At 51.9% G+C, this 18070-nt stretch overlaps 5 protein-coding genes across 5 annotated transcripts; 1 reads left to right on the top strand and 4 right to left on the bottom strand.

The window, feature by feature from the left end:
* Nucleotides 1-514: 514 nt before the first annotated feature.
* On the top strand, nt 515-1418 carry HO133_002061 (uncharacterized protein; the record flags this gene model as incomplete). The annotated part of the gene is made up of 3 exons (XM_037292988.1): nt 515-749; nt 835-1117; nt 1238-1418. 3 exons carry the CDS (start codon nt 515-517, stop codon nt 1416-1418), a joined length of 699 nt encoding a protein of 232 aa, XP_037150641.1.
* Nucleotides 1419-3194: 1776 nt separating this feature from the next.
* Nucleotides 3195-5113, bottom strand: HO133_002060 (uncharacterized protein; the record flags this gene model as incomplete). The annotated part of the gene is made up of 7 exons (XM_037292987.1): nt 3195-3879; nt 3938-4071; nt 4227-4248; nt 4306-4402; nt 4448-4606; nt 4662-4841; nt 4900-5113. 7 exons carry the CDS (start codon nt 5111-5113, stop codon nt 3195-3197), a joined length of 1491 nt encoding a protein of 496 aa, XP_037150640.1.
* A 1006-nt stretch (nt 5114-6119) lies between these two features.
* Nucleotides 6120-9536, bottom strand: HO133_002059 (uncharacterized protein; the record flags this gene model as incomplete). The annotated part of the gene is made up of 1 exon (XM_037292986.1): nt 6120-9536. The coding sequence occupies one exon, from the start codon at nt 9534-9536 to the stop codon at nt 6120-6122; it is 3417 nt and encodes a 1138-aa protein (XP_037150639.1).
* Nucleotides 9537-11902: 2366 nt separating this feature from the next.
* Nucleotides 11903-13208, bottom strand: HO133_002058 (uncharacterized protein; the record flags this gene model as incomplete). Its single annotated transcript, XM_037292985.1, has 4 exons — nt 11903-12594; nt 12650-12770; nt 12823-12970; nt 13084-13208. 4 exons carry the CDS (start codon nt 13206-13208, stop codon nt 11903-11905), a joined length of 1086 nt encoding a protein of 361 aa, XP_037150638.1.
* Nucleotides 13209-16162: 2954 nt separating this feature from the next.
* Nucleotides 16163-18059, bottom strand: HO133_002057 (uncharacterized protein; the record flags this gene model as incomplete). Its single annotated transcript, XM_037292984.1, has 2 exons — nt 16163-16392; nt 16457-18059. 2 exons carry the CDS (start codon nt 18057-18059, stop codon nt 16163-16165), a joined length of 1833 nt encoding a protein of 610 aa, XP_037150637.1.
* Between the last annotated feature and the right edge of the window lie 11 nt (nt 18060-18070).

Below are 18070 nucleotides of genomic sequence, written 5' to 3'. Positions count from 1 at the left end.
AATGTCCATTTGAGTAGACACCTCGTCCCTTCAGCAATGGTTTTAGACTGTATAACGGTCTCAATCTCGCTCATTGTGAGATCTATCTCACCTTCGCAGCTCTTTTCGCACCGGATCTTTTCCGCTTCTAGCTATTTGAGACGGATGTTACGGATGTGGAGACTCCGTTTGACTGTCTGAACCCTTGCTCCAGATTCGATTCGAAGGATATAAAGGTCACTGTGCACTGAGAGGATGAATTGGAGATTTTGGTAACTCAGCGGTATGTACTCGGCCTGTGGGGTTTTCGAGTGGGAAGCATTTTGTCTATACTGAAAGTGTCAATTCGCTTGGCAGGGGTGGCCGTCAACGACGAGTCAGCACGTGATCTAGCCAGTGTTTCTTTTACATCTTCATTATTCAGGATGGCTTGTTTATATGTTGCCTCCATTCTCCCATTCGGCAAGAAGCCAACCAGTCGAATCTACACGGAAGCCTCCCCATCCTCAATCTTTGTCTGAAACAAATCTCCATCATGCCTCCACCAGTGATCCTTCTTCTAGGGGCCGGTGCCAATATCGGCCATGGTATCGCGCAGAGGTTCTCTTCATCCGGCTACAAAGTAGCCATTGCATCCCGAAGTGGAAAATCCGCCCAAGGCACCGATTACCTCTCCGTCAAAGCTGATTTGACCCAGCCACAGGACGTGAAGTCGGTCTTTGACACTGTCAAATCGGAAATGGGTATACCGAGCGTCGTCGTTTACATTGGTGCGTATGCGCAACGTTCAGAGCCCAGATGTACATCTCAGGAGTGCGTCGACAGCGATGATGATAACGATTGAATCCCCAACAGCCTACGGCCTAACCATGGCAGCTGAATCCGACCCGCTCTCCCCGTCCCTGGAGAAGCTCACCTCAGACCTCGCCATCAACACCGTCAGCGCTTTCGCCGCGGCTCAGGAAGCCGTCAAAGGCTTCGAAGAGCTCGGGTCTAGCGCCCCCAAGACTTTCATCCAGATCGGAAATATGCTGAACAAAATGGTCTATCCGAGACTCATCACCATGGGCATTGGCAAACAGGCTGCTGCACATACGATTGCGTGTTGTGCGGAGGCTTATGGCGGTAAAGGGTGGCAGTAAGTCGGTCCGATTCGCGTCCTCGCCCCACGATGTATTTCTTGGTGCTTTGAGAGGAGACTTGCTCGCCCGCCCGCTTCACCATTGCGGTCAGCTCAGCTGATATGTATGGTCTTCAGCTTCTACTACGTCGACGAGCGCACGGAGAACGGTCAGCCGGCCATGAGCGCGATCGATGGACCCGCTCACGGCGAGTTCTGCTTCAAGCTTGCGCAAGGTAAGGGTCAGGGGCCTTGGGATGCTACGTTTGTCAAAGGGGTCGGGTATAAGGATTTTGAGTCTGTGACTACGCACCTTTGACGACTTGACTGGTAAGGGCGAATGGGATGATGATACTGAAATGGATGTCTTTTACCTACCATGGAATCCTCTTCCATGATTCTGGAGACCGAGCCCTGCATCCACGACGAAGTAGCAGGGGAAGAAGAATAGCGAACAGCGAAATGATAGAATCACACGACAAAAGCTCACAAATTGCATGTAACATTGACCAAGAAAAGAACCCGAACACACCCCCAGCCCCCTATCCAACACACAAGGACTTACCCTGAGCCCTTTACAACCCAGACACATGACCCCCGCCTCCCTATGGCCCCAAAATCCCCACCCCGCCACACGGTCTCTAGAGATACGTCCTATTCAACGCCTTCTCCCCACAACCCGGTGTCGCCTACCCCATTGCCGAGTCAGCATTCCTCCTCCATATCAAGATCCATACAAATATATCCTCGAAACATATCCTCCATCGCTCTCAAAAGAAACCACCCCCGGTACGCACGGAGTGGAAAGGAGGGAGTCGAACACCCCCAAAACTCACCAAACCCACGCACCATCCTTTCCCATCCGCATCGACCCATCCCCCAGCGACCCAACCCCAACCCTTCAACCACCAACAACCTCCTCCCCATCTCCCAACCCCTCCCTCACCGCAAACGTCCTCGCAATCAACACCTCCCGCCCCTCCTCCTCCTCCTCTCCTCCATCCACGCACCTTTCCACAGCGACCCCACCCGTCACCCCCACACGCGCCCAACCCAACGCGCCCGCCCGGCGGCGTCGTTCGGTCCCCACTTGCCGCATTCACGTGCCCCGGTCCAACGCGCCGGACGGAGAAAGATCGCGTGCCCCGATCGATGTGGCGTCGTGGTGGCAGGAGGGACGGACGAGGTATGTACGGCGGGTTGGGGGGTCGGGATGGGGTGCTGCGGGTGCTTTGGGCGCTAGTCCGGGAGTGGGAGGAGATGGCCTGCGCTGTCTGGCCTGCCTAGGATGGTGAGCTGCTGCTGCTGCCATTGGCGGCAGGGGTTGAGGCGGGCCGGAGTGAGGCTGGGGATGCGTCGGTTAGGGTGTCGGAGTCTGTAGTAGTAGTAGTATTCGCGTGGATCGGACCGGGAGAGGATTTTCGCTTGGAGATTCCCCCTGTTTGGGCAAGGGCCTGCAAGCTTTGTTGAACTGGATGGGCCATGGCGGGTGACGGACGCGGTCGGTCAGGGGTCTTGCTTGGAAGGATAGATGCCACGTGGACTCCGCGTGCAGACAAGATGAAAGGGTCTGAGAAAGGAGTTGACCTCCACGCCAATGGAAACAAACTCTCCGTCGCAGGCTTTTAAGAAAACTTGCAACAACGATGTTAGGTTTCAGGCCGGAAGAAAACAGATGTTGCTGTTTCTTGGTGATTGAATCCGGTTCCGGCGTGAGAGGACGAAACGGAAAGGGTGCAAAATCAGCTCCTGTCGCTGTTTCGATATCGCTGTCTCCAAGCTCATGGCCATTCTTATCATGCTGTTCTGAAAAACACGGCTGTAATTGCGGCATCAGGGAGAACAGAATTGCATCAAAGGGGACCAGAATGCGAAGACTTGTGCCCCGAGCAGCTGGGCAAAAGAAATGCATGATCTTTTAAACTTGGAAGGAAGACTACATTGATTTTGGTGAGTGCAATGGGCCAAGAAGATAGGACAACAAAGGAAATTCCAAAGCGATAAATGTCGGGACAGGGGCCGAGGTAGTGCTGGATCATTTGCATACACAGCTTTCGCAAGCTTTTGGTCAAAGGTCCACAATAGGTATATCATCTTACAACTCATCCCTCTTCCTCATCCCACTCCCACCACCTTGAGATCTCAAACGATACACCGCCACCCCGTGACTGGGTACGGTAGTGCTCAGCGTTCCCATCGGCGCCATGGTCTTGACTTTGACCCCGAACAAAGCCGTGTTGTTCGCGTTTAGCCCGTCTGCGTAGCTGAGCTGCGTAGCATTGTATGTCTGCATTGGTAACGTCGAATTGGCACTAGCTTCGCTCGTAGTGTTGGTACTATTTGTTTCCATGGTAAAATTCCCATTGATGATGGCTTGAGCGGTGGTGTTGCTCATTCTGTTGGCCCAAAGGTCGTATACGTCGTATGTCTGCTGGAGTTGAGGTACGGGGGCGTTCGAGCCAGTAGTGACTAGATCGATGAAGACGTCGTTCATGGTGGCAGTCAGCGTGGTGGCTTTTGGGCCTCCGTTTACGAATGCAACAACATAATCGCCATTCATCAACTCGCCAGTCCAGAATGACGTTTCCCCAGCGGTGTAGGCATCGACGGAGTATGTTTCATTCTGGGGTTGCGCGGGTGATTGCCAAACACGCGTAACGGGCACACCAAGCGGGTCCTGATTGATCGCGATAATGGCGGGATTTGAATATATAGAGAGAGTCTCAGCTATCATCATGGTCACGTCGGTGCCCATGATCAGCGGAGACTTGGCTAAGGCCCTGAATCTAGGTCAGCTCACACGCCGGAGGTTGGCATCAAGCCAGACAATGTACATACCACATGCTGAAGTGCGTCTTGTATTCATCATCCGTCATGCCACTATTGCCTACTTCCAGCATATCCAAGTCGTTCCAAGCTCCTGGCTGAGCCTTGTTCAGAATAGGAGCCGCCTTATTGAGAATATTCATGACCTGCGCACATCTCGGAGTCAGCGTTGCCTTCCAAGGCAAAACCCAGGCTCGCAAGACAGGTCTTGGGAGTAGAAAGAGCCTTCTGCTCCGGAAATATGTCCTGCAACTCCGAATTCGGCATTGCAAAGGAAGAAATCTTTCCGAAATGTACGAACCGAGCAATGAAATCCAGGCAAGCTGCAGTCATACGTATCGCACGGGCATCGACTATCAGGCCGATCAAATGAGTCGTACACATCACCACTCATCCTCCAACTGTTGGCTACTGTCTGGGCCCAGTCCCATGGAGAGTCCTGCCCCCAATTGCACATCGAGTAGAGAATGGGTCGGCCTTCGGGTGTCAGCCCTAGTCCACACCGAACCCTGGGGATATTACCTGTAGCATTGAGCGCATCCGACATTGCCTTGTACCGATTGTATGTGACGAGGGCCGTCCCTTCCTGTCCCTCATTGTAGCAGTTGTCGTACTTGAGATAATCGACCCCCCAATCGGCGAATGTTTGGGCATCTTGTTTCTCCACTCCCAAAGATGCGGCTGCTCAATCTCAGTTTTTGTCACAGTTGTAGAAGATCTGACCATGACTCCGTACCGTATTGCGCGCAAGTGTATTTCCCAGCAGAGGAATACATGCCCCACCCGAGCCCCATGCCATGAATCTTTTCCGCAACCGCTGGAATTCCATCTGGGAATTTGGTACTGTTTGCCTGGAGAGTACCGTTTGAGGTCCTGCCGCTGGACCAACAGTCGTCTAGGATGATGTAGTAGTAGCCTGCAGACACATATCAGCATCCCTCTCTTTGCTCCGTTGCATGCTGCATGATTCCTACCAAGATCGCGTAGCCCCAACTCAACAATCTTTTGAGCGGTAGTAAGGATCAGCTCCTCGCTAACCTTACACCCAAACGCATTCCAATTATCCCATCCCATTGCAGGCGTAAGGGCCAGCCCATTGTAGCTCGATGTACCGGCTGCATGGCCTCGAAGGGCTGGCAGCAGCAGCGCTGCGGTGGTGGCTAGCCAGGTGAAGGATAGAGGTGCCATATCGATGCTCGTTCGTAAGGTCGAGCGAACCCATCTTGAGGGATTGGCAGCCCTATATCCTTTCGCGTTGCATTTTCTGGGCTCCAAGCCATGCAGCTTCCCCGCCTGTCAAATTCTTTTTGTTTCTTCAGCTGCCCCTCGGTCTAGCCGGATGAGGCTGCAGGTGGGCAGATTTGGGGAATGGTCAAAGGTACATAGGTACCTCATTTGCCGGTATCCGAGACAGTAGAGGAAGCTTGGATGTCATCAATAGAGGCACAGACTGATGGGATCCAATCTTCGTGCCTTACGTAGCCTCGTGCGCTGTGAGAATTTAGGAGGCTGAAGCTCAAGCTGAGCTGGCTGGCGGGAAGGATCCAAGCCCAGAGAAATAAAGGAAGGGAACAGTCACTACTATACTCTAGCGCATTGGCGGGCAGCGTTTACGAGCCTACTTGAGTCATGAATCGAGAAAACTGGGACCTTGAGAGTCGAGACTCACTAAGAGTCTTGGGGGGGGCGAATCTGGTTCACCGTCAAATGGAAGACAAGAGAGAAGTCATCTAATTGTGATCGATATTCTATCTACCACACAGCGACACTACGCTGGCGCCCTCGCACGTAAAAACAACGCAGGCCTCGCCATCATCGTTCTTCTAATGCAAGTCGTTATCATAATCCGATTCCAACAAAGGATTCAGCGCCAGCTGATCGGGTAAGTCTATTTGAGTACACAGGCCAATCACAATACAACCGAAGAAGTGGGAGAAACCATATCCTGCTGGTAGCGAATGTCGAATAAAAACATCTGTTGCATGCTGGACGTGAAATGGAAGCAACGAGTGACCTTCAAGGCTTTCCTGCTCTTCTAATGGTATTGAAACAAATGTCCAATAGTGATGGATTAGTCCCATAATATGCTGCGCCCTGCAATGACTTTGGGTATATTCCGTGAAGAAGAGCAAGTCTAAAACTCCAAAGGACTCCATATCAATTTCAAATGTAATGGATGGAGGCCGCCGTTAGGCTAATAGCAGCCTCCGTCAAGGCTCGACTTCTCGCCGCTCGTATCTTTGCTCATGCTCGTAGTTGTGCTCGTGCTTGTGCTCGTGCTTGTTCTTTCTGTCTGTCTTCCGTTCTTCTTCTCCACGGATTTTGTCCTTGCGAACACTGCCTTCTGAAACTTGTTTTTGAATCTTCCGCCCTTCTCGGGGACGGGATCTTCCCTCTCGATCGTCACGGGCTCTTCCTTTTTGATCTTGCAGAACAGAGCGGCGCAATTGAACTGGTCTCCGTTATGATCGTACAAGCGTAGGTGACGGTATCCTTGCTCGAGACTGCTCAATTTGGCTGTAAATGTAGCCAGTGGATCCGCATTGGGGTTTGTATTGAAGCTTCTTCCGTCTGGGGAGTTCCACACAGTCCATCTCACAAATACCAGGCTAGGGTACTTGGTTTCCAGCGACAGCTTGAAGCTGTCGTTGAAGACAGGATTGAAACCGTTGGCTTGCACCACATGTGTGCGTCTACGATGTGGTGATCCTATGCCAGACATACCGTTGCGCGCGGAAGCATCAGACCCGCCTTCACCCGAAGCGACGCCCTTGCCTTTGTCTTCGGCGCTGAACATCTCGATCTCAACGTAGGGATCAAGTGCGCCATCTAGGGCTACTCCTCGAGGCCGAGGTAGCTGTTGGGCAGAAATTATGTCGACAGAGAAGCGAATCAATTTCTTTTGAATCTTACCCAGGCCGTGGATGGAGGGTTCCGAGATCTCTTCTTGTATCGACAGTGGTTGCCTCAGTTCTCTTGGCTTTAGGACATAACCAAGCTTATCAGACCCACTGGCAAACATCGCTTCGTTCATCTGCATGGGAAGATCGTAGGTCTGCCAATTCAGAGCCATCATCTGAACTCCACGCCTCCAAAATACTAACGGATCCGGGTTCGTCGATTGTATTCGGTAACCTGACGGGTATACGCGCATGAGGTAGCGCATGTTGTGCTTTTCAAGCTGTGCTTTCGTGTCAGGGTCTTTGCAGAGACGTTCATACCGACGTTCCGCAAGCGAAAATACATGATTGTACCCCTTGCTTTCGGGCAGAGTAAAGCTTTGAAACTTGAAGCCTCGGGTGTAGACACCAAGGTTGCCCAAAGATTTAATGATTTTGCTTTTGTGCCGCCGGCTAGAGCCTCCTCTCTTGAGACGAGAAGTATCATTACGTCCATTGTCACTCTCCTCACTGGTGCTACTGATACTCGTCGTTGTCATCGAGCCTCGAGGGCCCCACATGGAGCCATCTCCCGGAGGACTCACGGATGGAGTACTGGACAAGTTGGGCGTACTTGGTATGATAGAGTTATCGAGGATCTGAGGACGAGACCAGGGAGAGCTAAAACTTCGATCGCGGCGGCCCGGGATGTCGCGACGGCCAGCAGGTAGATTTAGGCTGAGATTGGAATCCTCCCCAGCCTTGACTTTGACCAATATCCTATTCCGGAGGTCTTCAGGAGAAGGTAATTCGTACGAGGGCGAGATCAGTGGCTCCCGAACAATTTGCTCCCCAAACTCCCTAGTCATGATGTCGACCATAGCCTGTTGTTGCTCAGGATTGCAGTGTACCTCGAGGGACAATATGAGAGGATATGGCGATGACTCGAAGGCATACTTTCCGATGACTGAGATGCAATCAGCAAAGAGAACGCTACTCGTCATGGTATGTCCATGCATGACAATAGGGCGGCCGTCTTGTCCATCCCAGCAATCTATCTCCACACAGCGACAGGCGCGCTGCAGTGCTCTGATGTAGGCTTCGGTACTCGAGCTACCCGCGACTTGCCGGCCCAAGAGGTAGGTATTATGCGAGCTAGATATGAAGTATTCATTCAACGGTTTGTCAAACTTGACTTCTGGAACCTTGAAGTCTTGTATGTTGTTGTCATGAGAACAGAGAAACTCGGAGAATGCTGCAAAGTTCATCTGCACCGAAGGCTCGTCTGTTGTGTCTTGACTTACCGGACCCTTGTTCGCCTGTCGCACATGTTTGATGAACACTTTGGCCCAGTGAGGGCGGTTTGCCTGGATGTTGATACCTTGGGTTTCCTGTAGAAATGCGAGGAAAGCGTCAAGAGGTATGCCTTCGTTGTTTGGATCAATCGACTTATAGATGTCTTTGATATCAGTGCGGGTCTTCAAACGACGGATGAAGTCCCTGAACTCATCAAAATTGAGGAACCCCGTCTTGTTGGTGTCGGCCTTTTCAAACTGTGCCCGAAGCATGTTCTTGGAACAGTGAATATGGAAGCTGTGGCAGAGGTTTTCGACTCCAGTGAAGTCTAGATTTTCCTCTTCATCGCGGTGAGGTGCTCCATTGAAAAGCTTCGCCATCTCGCATCTCCAATGACCCCTCAATGTCTTCTCGTTCAGACGAGATCCAGCGACACCGTCCATGAGTTCGTGGCGATACCTTTGGAGATCATCGAGGGTGGATGTCCACAACTCAAAGATGACTTGAGTGGGAGCAATGAGATGCATCGTCTTCACAGGCCGTCCCTTTGCTCGGTTCTGGTCGGCATAGATAATGGTGAACCAGCGAGACTCACATTCTAGCCCGACACCGCACTCCTCCCGGTAGTTCTTTGCGTCACTTTGCAGGCGTATCTGTTGTATATCATCGATATAGAATTGCTTTGACGCATTAGATGGGTCCCAGAAGACCTTGGCCGAGTCTGTGTCAAGGACGAAGTTAAGGTCCTTTCGCTTCTTTCTCGTGACCTTGGTAAGATGGGTGCCTTGCTGAAGTTTCGAAGGGACAATTGGAGCAATACCGCCTATGGTCAGCGCAGGTTTCAGGGTGGTAGTTCGGTTCTCGACACTCAGACTGCCCATGCTCAATCCCAGTCCGTGGACAGGCTCTGGGTCTTCTGGGACATCCTCGATATCTGCTTCAAAGTCATTGTCAATCATATCGGCATCTGGTTCAACGCCATTCTTGCTGTCACTTCTGCGGCGTAACATGACAGGGCCAGAGCTGCGATCACGATTCGACAGATGCTTGGATGACGGGCGACGACGCAGTCTATTTGCAGCGCCGCGTGATATCCTCCGTATCAGTCCAGGCGACTTGCTTGCAGCGATAGCTTCACTCATGGCGCTGTGGAATTTTGGCATGGTGGAGTCGGGCAACTGCAGAGGTGTAGGAGAGAACTCGGAAGGGATGTTGCGTCCCCGTGGGCCTTCGGGCGACGACTGTAATGAGAGTGTCGCAGGACTTGCTGTTGATGAGGTTCCATTAGGTGTAGCTGCCGTGGCAGGAGTCACGGTCAACGGGACAGATGTATTGATGTATTGCTTGGATGTGGATTGGGCAGACGGTGTCGGAGATGGCCAGCATCTTTTACCGTTTGTCATGCTCGGTGACGAAGTTGTGGCCGTAGGAGCCATGTTGTATGACCTTGAGCGAGTATTCACTGGTTCGCTTCGGGTCGGGGCTCCCAGGGTTTTCGTAACGTTTCGAATCGTTTCGGAGGGTGGTGTTGGAGAAGGCTTAAATGCGCGGTAGAGGACGGGGGAGTTTGGTTATTGGCGTCTCCATCTTGCTTATCCCAGGGGAACGGCAAGGTTTGTCCACAGGAGGTGATGGATTGAGGCAGGCAAATCGCTTACGCTCATGCAAGGCTGAGGTGTGCCTTCATGACTGCAGGCAGCCTCTGTTAGGGGAGGGGGGTGAGCTGGGGAAGTGCGCCGGAAAGTGTGCAGGTCCAATGAGGAGTCGCGTGCTCGAAAAAGCGCAGTTGACGGTGATCGCGATTAACAGACGGTACAGAGGAGAGGGTGAAGCGATCTTACGAATCAAGAGCGAGGTGCGTTGCTGAGTCGCGCAAGACGGTGTAAGATGGTAGGAGGAGGATAAAAGGGGAAAATTGCAGGAGGTAGAGATTTTTAATTTACGTGTGGTGAAATAAACTTCTCTCCTTAAAGACGGGCCCTGCGGACCAACGGTGACCTTTTGAATCTACTAGAGTACCAAATAGGTGTGTACCACCTTTTCCAGGGATCAACCTAAACGCCTCGTTCGCTTCCTTTGATGGACAGGGAGTACAGCACTTGTGCGAGGCGTGGTACTTCTAGTGTCTCAATGTGCCTCGAGAGAGAGAGCTTTTGGCCGGGTGTTTGCTGCGACTTGCGTGTTTGTGGCAAGTGTTTGCAGCAGGGCTGAAGGATGCTCTCTTTTTGATCGTTGCTTACACGGGAGTCTGGAGTCTGGAGTTACACCGCCCAGTCTCAGCCTCGTCTCCGGCGCTCCGTTAATCTTGCTCCACTCGAAGCGCTTTCGGCGCACATTCAAAGTCGGATAATTAAATCCTGCTCAAAAGTCGCCTTCACTTGCACCAAACTTGTTTTTCTCATTTTTCTACTTTAGTGAGGAAAAAAGGAAAAAAAAAAAAAAGAGGGAGAAGAAAAAGGAGAAAAAAGAAAAAAAAGGCTTCAGACATTCAGCCCCCTTCCCCCCCCCCTTCCTTCTCCCATCAAAGCGATTGAGTTTGTGCTTGTTCCTGATTGCTCAAAGGAAAAAAGTTTAGACACCGAACAATGCCGATGCCGCCCTCCCGTATGTTGCATCATACAGAAAATCCTTCTACTTTACAGCGCGACAAATAATGTCTGACAGCTGCAAGTGATTGCATATCAAAGCATGCATGATTGCCTACGATCGTCAAAGAAATAAGGGGATGATGTACGTCGTCTGCAGGAGAGCGCATGCTAGTGTTCATGCACGACATTCGAATCAAAAGCCACTCCCACCACATTGGTACCCTATTAGCGATCCCGGAACTAATTGTGTGGCACGATTAGGGAGAAGACACTAGGAGGCACTCTCATCCTTGCAAGTCGCTGCAACACGACCACGCGGTCGACTCCTCGTCACGACTTCCCTCTCTCAGCAGGCCCTTGCGCGATGCGTCGACGACACGCATCAAGCTGCCTGCTTCGGACATTCACATATGATGGTACTTTGCTCTAATACGACGGCCGTCCTCGGTCTTCCGCGACGACTAAATAATCACAGCTGGGGCGAACAATATTGACACAGTCAGCTGATGAAGCTAACAGCGCACACGGGTTATTTGCCATGCCCAAGGCTGTAGCATTCATGCACACCGCCCTTTATAGAACGGGATGTCTCGCATCTTTTCTGGTCCACTCCTACGTGTTCGCTTTATTTCGCTTCATTGTTCCAGCGTCGCTCTTCCGGCCAGCGGGTGCTAGTCTCGCAATGGACAAGTAGGGAGCAGGGACACCATGACTGCTACTGGTGGTATACCGGCCGACTCTGTCCGAAGGCCTCGACATCACGAGTCCTTCCCTTTGAGGAACAAAAGCTGCGTGGTACTGCCGGACACGCCAACACTCAAGAGACGCTTTGACCTAGAGTACCTATTTGTGTACCAATACTCAAGCAATCCGCCGGACACGCTGACATCATTTGCAAGGTTCCGGATCCGGTGCTCCAATTACGAGTGCTTTATTGCACGGATGTCGAACCCGAAAGGTGCACATATTCCTTACAAAGAAATCGCTATTACTCTAATAAGACAGAAGCATCGAGCTCACGCACCAGAATGTCAAGTGACATGCATATTGAAAAAGGGGAAAAGCCCGACATGCAAGCTACACGTTCTGTCACTCTCCTTTGGGCCTTGGCTCACTACACCACCTGGGCCTCCGAGCGGGAAATCCAACTAGCGTTCGGTCTGCGATAATCCCGATTTGCGCCAGTGCTGAATGTCGCTGTAGGGCACCCGCCTCTAAACCCCTTCAACTGGCTGGCCCTCAATGGTCGATGCTATTCCTTTCCTGTTTGTGTACTTCTCCGCTGTCAACTCTCGTCCTAGCCCGCTGGTCATCGTGTGATCTGACGAGGGTAGCGATGTAACGTGATTGGGATGGCCTGGCCCTGCTCCTTCTCCGTTCGCCATCTTATTTTCCTTCTCCTCTTCTTCGTTTGCCGAATTAGGGACCGATCTTCGATGCGACGGACCCATCGGTCCACCGACCTCCATTGCGGAATCTAGGCCTCCAACATTGAACGTAATTTTGTCGCTCCCCTCCCCAGTCAGGTACAAATACCAATACATTCCGCCAACGAATAAGCCACCTCCAAGAACGTTGCCAAGTGTTGTCGGGATCATCGACTTCCAGATGTAGAGGCCAACGCCAATGTCGGGGTGACCATAGAAGATTGCCACCGGAATAAAATACATGTTTGCAATAACGTGATCCAGCCCCAGGGCCACAAAGGTAAATGTGGGAAACCAAATTGCTAGTATCTTTGATGCGATCTCACGGGAAGAGATGGAGACATATACGGCAAAGCAAACGAGCCAATTTGCTCCAATGGCTCGGCAGAATATCTGAACCCAGGTAGGGGTAAGGCACTTTGCAGTCGCGAAATTGATGACCTCGGTGCGGTAAGCAGGAATTTCAAAGACGCCGCCATCTGCACGTCGCGGTCAGCAAGCGTTCTAATATCCAATGAGTGATGAAAGACTTACAGCCAGTGACAATGGCCATGAAGAATAGCGTCCCCGCGAGATTGGCCAAAAAAGAGGTAACCCAAACGGTGGCCAGACTGATGAGCGAGGCTCGGCGATGAAGAACGGCTGTGAACATGAACTGCGAAAGATCAGAGACTGTCTGATGCAGGCGATCAAATGGAGCAGCGTACCATGACATTGGTGGTGAAGAGATCCGCACCGCTGAGGACTATCATGATGAGCCCAACCGGGAAGAACATGGCTGAGATAGTCCGGATAAGACCTGGTGCATTTTGTTGGTACCAAGGTGCTGCTTCTGTTGACAACGTTACTGCGCAGCTGTTGCAACACTGTCAGCAGGGTAGTCATTTGTACACTGATCGGAGCATTGGGCTCCGAAAGTGATTTTGCGAGCCCGGGTGCAAGCGAATTTGGGATGGTGGTTTACTGACCCAAAGCCCAGCAATGGACCAGCCATGAAGGAATTCCAGAACAATTTGTCCCATCTCATATGCGTCTTCTTGCATCCTATCCTCGAGACCAACTCGATGGTTTGTTGGGGGGTGAAGGCGTCCATGGCTTCTGCAACGTGGAAATTAGAGCGAATGATGGGCTGGCACTCTTTGATAGAATTGGAAGTGCGGAAGAAAGTCAAAGACTAGCGGGTCAGGAGGGGAAAGAGAGGTATATGCAAGTCAGCATCAGTACAAGGATAAAACGGCCCCAGCGGAGGTCTTATCCCACACGTGTTTGCCATGGAAATAGGGAGGAATGGCATTGCTGAGAGATGGCAGAATAAGAGGGGAGGATCTTCGGTCTTATCGGTCTTATCGTGAGCTTTTCCCCAAGCCGTTAGGCATTACATGTACTTTACTCTATCTGCGAGATAAGAGATAAGCGTTGGTACTCTAGCGCCCGAAGACCCTGATGAGTTGGGTGACGCTTGGAAATTCCAACACTCACTCTGACAGTCTGAAAGGCAACGCCCGAGTAATTCTATTCAATTTCTTATTATTTTATCTGTGGGGTCTCTATTATTGTCATCGTATGAGGAGAGGGGATGAAGGCCACGTGGCATCTCAGACGATCAGCGATCAACTATCCAACCATTCAAGCATCAATCATCAACCCATCAATCCATCAACCCATGAGGAGGAGGAGGAGGAGAATATCCCCGAGTCAGTGCGATGCGTGGAAAATCAGAAGGTCCAAAAGTCCAAAAGTCAAAAGTCAATCTCGCCAAGCTTCTTCCTCTTCCATTCCGCCCTTCTTCTATAAAGATTAGGTAGCATTCTTATATCCAGTGAGTGTGAAGCTTCTGCATGAGATCCGCATCGCCAAAGCTGATGCTTGATGCTTGATGCTTGATGCAATACAACCCGACTCCCGCATGCATGTAATGTATGCACGTACGCATGCAACTGTCAACCCTCGGTGAATGCATGCGAGCGTCATTGGTCCCAATCGAGCTTTTCTCTGCATACGAACAATGTAAAAACAATACTCCGTACGGAGCCGCTGCATGCATTTGCCCCTTCTTATTTCCTTGACAGAGGCCGTTACACGACCTTTTCTCTTCTGCTCTTCCATTCCCACTGACCGTATTCCCATCTGCTGCCATGCTTTCTACGGTTTAACATCCGTATCGCCGAGCCTGATGCTTGATGCAATGCAGCATACCGGAGAAATACTGTCTATAGCTCATGCAGTAGCCATTGCATGGCTCCCCTGAACCTGGTCTACCCATGCTCGAAAGCCTCACTGGGAAAGTAAGATGGTCGTGAAGGCGCTTCTTCTTTTCAACTTTTGACAAAAAGCTACTGGGGCAGCTTTTCTACCATCCGTCCCGAGTGTCTGGAATCACATTCACCGCCTCCTACCTTCTGCGGTGTGAGGTCCTCCTCACCGAGCTTGCTTGCTTGCTTGCTTGATTGGAAGAGCCAGCAAATCCCAGTTCACCAACTCTCCGGCATCAATCGATTACACCAACGTTACATCCTTCCCTACATATGGCGAAGGCAACCCGCAGGATCCAACCGCCGCTTGAATTTGCCCATCTCAGCATCTCCACTCTAAAAGGCGTAATGACTAGGCAACCCGCTTTCCAGAGCAAGGACTAGCTGTCTTCCATCCCCCGTCCGACACGCCCCTCTCCCACTCATCTCAACGACGAATCATCCCGCGTTGGCAAGCAACGTGAAGCGAACGACGTTCCCGTCTCGAGAACCGGAGAGTCTGCGCCACCTATCAATGAGGATATCCCATCCGATATTCCCACTCACTCACTCATTCGCTCGGTTGCCCTCACCGCCTCGGGCCAACCCGGAGGTCCTGCGCTAACCAACCAAACAGGATCCATATCCCCCATCCAATATCCCACTCGCGCGCGCTTCCCGACCTCGGGACTCCCTCCTCCAAACGTCCCTCGCCATGGACCCGAGCAAGTAAACATGACTCCTCCCCTCCAGCATCAGCCCGTTACCGTCACCGATGATCCGTTACCGTCACCGATGATACATGCCTCGCTACTCTACGCACATCCTACACGCAACTCGGACAGACAGTTCCAACCCCTCGATTGATTGATTGGTTGATTGATTGATTAATTAATTAACTAACTAATTAACTGATTAGTTAATTAAAGCAGAGCACGCAAGGCGCACCTGACGATGATCGCCTGAATACCGTCTGGACACTCACTCACCCACCAACCCATCCACACCCATCATACCTCCACCAACCATCTCCCCCTCCCCCTCCCCCTCCTCCTCCTCCTCCCTCAAAAAAACCAAAAACCCCAACACGACAGAACCCAAACCGCACAAGCCCACCGACGAACGGAACCGGCACGATATCTTTTCCGGGGTGGTGGTACGAGTGATGGGGTTGGTTTACCGGTGCTGCGGTTTGGTACAGTAAAGTGAAAGAAAGGAATGGGGATGGGGGTGGGGTGGGGGAAGGGGGGTTTTGAGGCTGGGGATCAGCGGTGGAGGTATGACGAGGGTTTCGTGCTCATGGGCTGGACAGACTACGGGTGAGCGGAATCTTCGGGAAGGGTACTTTTTTGAGCGAAGGAACGGGAAAGAATGTAGGGAGAGGAGGCATAAGGGTTGGCGTCCCGAAGTATGAGACGTATAGACTTTGTTCGCTTTGTCAAGTGTACAACAGATTGGCAAAGCTTGCACGACTGGGAGGTATCGATCATATGTGTATGTTCAAGAAGCTATCTAGCATTCTGTAATCCATATGTGTGAAGGTGCGTGAAGTCAGGTACATCTCTGCAATGATTGCAGCAATTGCTGACTCCAGCCGTATTCAGGTTCCTATCTCGTCCTTTCCCCGCCATCCTTTTTCTCGTATCCTTTTTCGCATTTTTGCAACAGACATAAAGAAGCCAAAGCCTGGTATATTGCCAGCAAAGAATCGAATCCGGATGCAGGCTAGCGCTATCCAGGTGTGAGAAAGAATTCTCGGAGAACAAGCTGCCAGAACTGTGGGTCCTGAGCAGGTCTCCGGGACAACGAAGTGAAATTACAATCTTGTAGTGTAGAGACAGTCGATAAAGTCGTAAAGCAGCGAGCCAACCTGGTTTGGAATTGGTGCTGGTAAATAAGTCGTAAAGGGCGTGCAATAGTAACAGTATGGCCGTCTGATTGTGCGAGACGCATCGAAGTGTTCCTTCCATTGCTCGGCTGCCCAGGGATCTACCCGTTGTGAAGGCATAGCCGACGCATCCCCCATTGGCCCCGAAGTCCGAGTATCTGCTTCAGAAGATGGCACTCTTGCGTTTTTCAGCGTTGGTCAACACCAATAGCGGAGCCCTACGTCTGTCGCTCATGTTCTCCTTTTCATCCATCTTTACCTCCACCAACTTCCCCCCAATTGTCATACCGTCCTCACTGCTGAGACTGGCGGTCGTGAAAGGTGTGCCAGTTGAGTTCCTATCGCGCGAGCGTGCCTTGAGTTCCTTCCGCTCGGATCCAATAGGACTGGGTCTGCCTGACAAGCTACCACTTCCGCTAGCAACGCTGTCGCTATCATTGTCGGAGGACGAGATAGAGAACGTAATGTCACACTCGCTCGAAGGTGTTCCAACACTGTCGATCGAGTTGCTGCCACGGGAAAGAGCGCGACGGTCCAAACCAGCACGTACAAGATTGTGCACAGCACGGCGGCGTTGACGAGTGACAAAGTTCTTACTACCCTCATGCTTGGAAGTTGGCTTGTCAACAAGCTCCTCAAGAGATGGGGGACCTCGAGGTTGACGCATGGGGTGATCACCAGCGCGATTTTGACCAGGTCCAAAGGTGCCAGTCATAGGGGTCTGAGGGAATCCCGCCGACTTCGGTACGGCACTCTTCGGTCCCTCCTGTGCGTTCATCACGTTGCCAGTGACTGGGGACAAACCCTTAGCATGACCTCGGCGGAAGGCGTTCGCGGATGGGGGTGGGAGAGGATTCACATCCATTGGTGGGGAGAATGTTGGTTTTGGTGGAGACATCTTTGGCGGCGAGGCGCTCAGGATAGGAGCCGGAAGAATGTTCTCAGGCGGAGGGGTCACTCGGGCACGGAAGGTAGGCGTTGTAGGAGGTGGGGAGTGGCTCAGCTCAGTGTTGGGAGCTTGAGATTGAGGTGGGGTCTGATTTTGAACACTGTTGTCCATGACGTATCCCTGCTGACCAGTCATGGGGTTGTAGACTGTGTACAATCCCGGCGTGCCTGGCACAGGCGAGACAACGGGCTGAAGTCCATTTTGAAGCTGTTGGTTGTAGAAGCCATTGTTGGGAGCCATTGATGACTGATAATACTGCTGTTGCTGGCCCATTCCGCTGTTGAGGCTCATACCCTGCATCTGTTGCTGTGCAGCAGTGAGATCAAGGAGCTGCTGCTGTAAACGCTGCGACTGTTGAGCCAGGTATTGATTTGTGGCCATCAACTCAGCGTAGTACTCCGGGTCTAGGTTCTGATCATCGGATGCACCTCCGAACTGGAGGTTGGGTGGAGCGAGTATCTGCGGGAGGGCATACATCTGGCCATTCCCATTCATTGCATACCGCTGGCTATTGGGAAAGCTACCGCCGACGGCAGTATGCGGCATGCCGCGCCCGTACTGGTTGTTCTCCGGGCTACCTTGTCGGCCGTATGGCTGCTGGACCTGAGCAGGAGGAGCCGAGGTTGGGAAAGTGGGTGACTTTGGAGCGGTCCTCAGTCCCGCCAACAAGTGAGAGCGGCTTGTCCTAGGCCCAGGGTTAACGTTCTGCTGCTGTTCTGAGATGGTGGAGATGCTGGCTGGTGGGGCCATGCTGAGACGTTTGGTGTGTGTTCCTCTCCTAGAGGAAAAGCCAGAGCTAGGAACGCCGAGGCCAGTATTGAAAGAGTTGTGGGGTTGGTAAGTCATTTGAGCAAGGCCGCCAGCGTCGAGACTCATGTTGACTGTGG

This window comes from Letharia lupina, assembly GCF_014066315.1.
Source record: "Letharia lupina isolate WasteWater1 chromosome Unknown contig_14, whole genome shotgun sequence".
NCBI classification, from domain to species: domain Eukaryota; kingdom Fungi; phylum Ascomycota; class Lecanoromycetes; order Lecanorales; family Parmeliaceae; genus Letharia; species Letharia lupina.
Note: the sequence above shows the minus strand (reverse complement) of the source record. Positions and strands in the feature narration are given on the sequence as shown.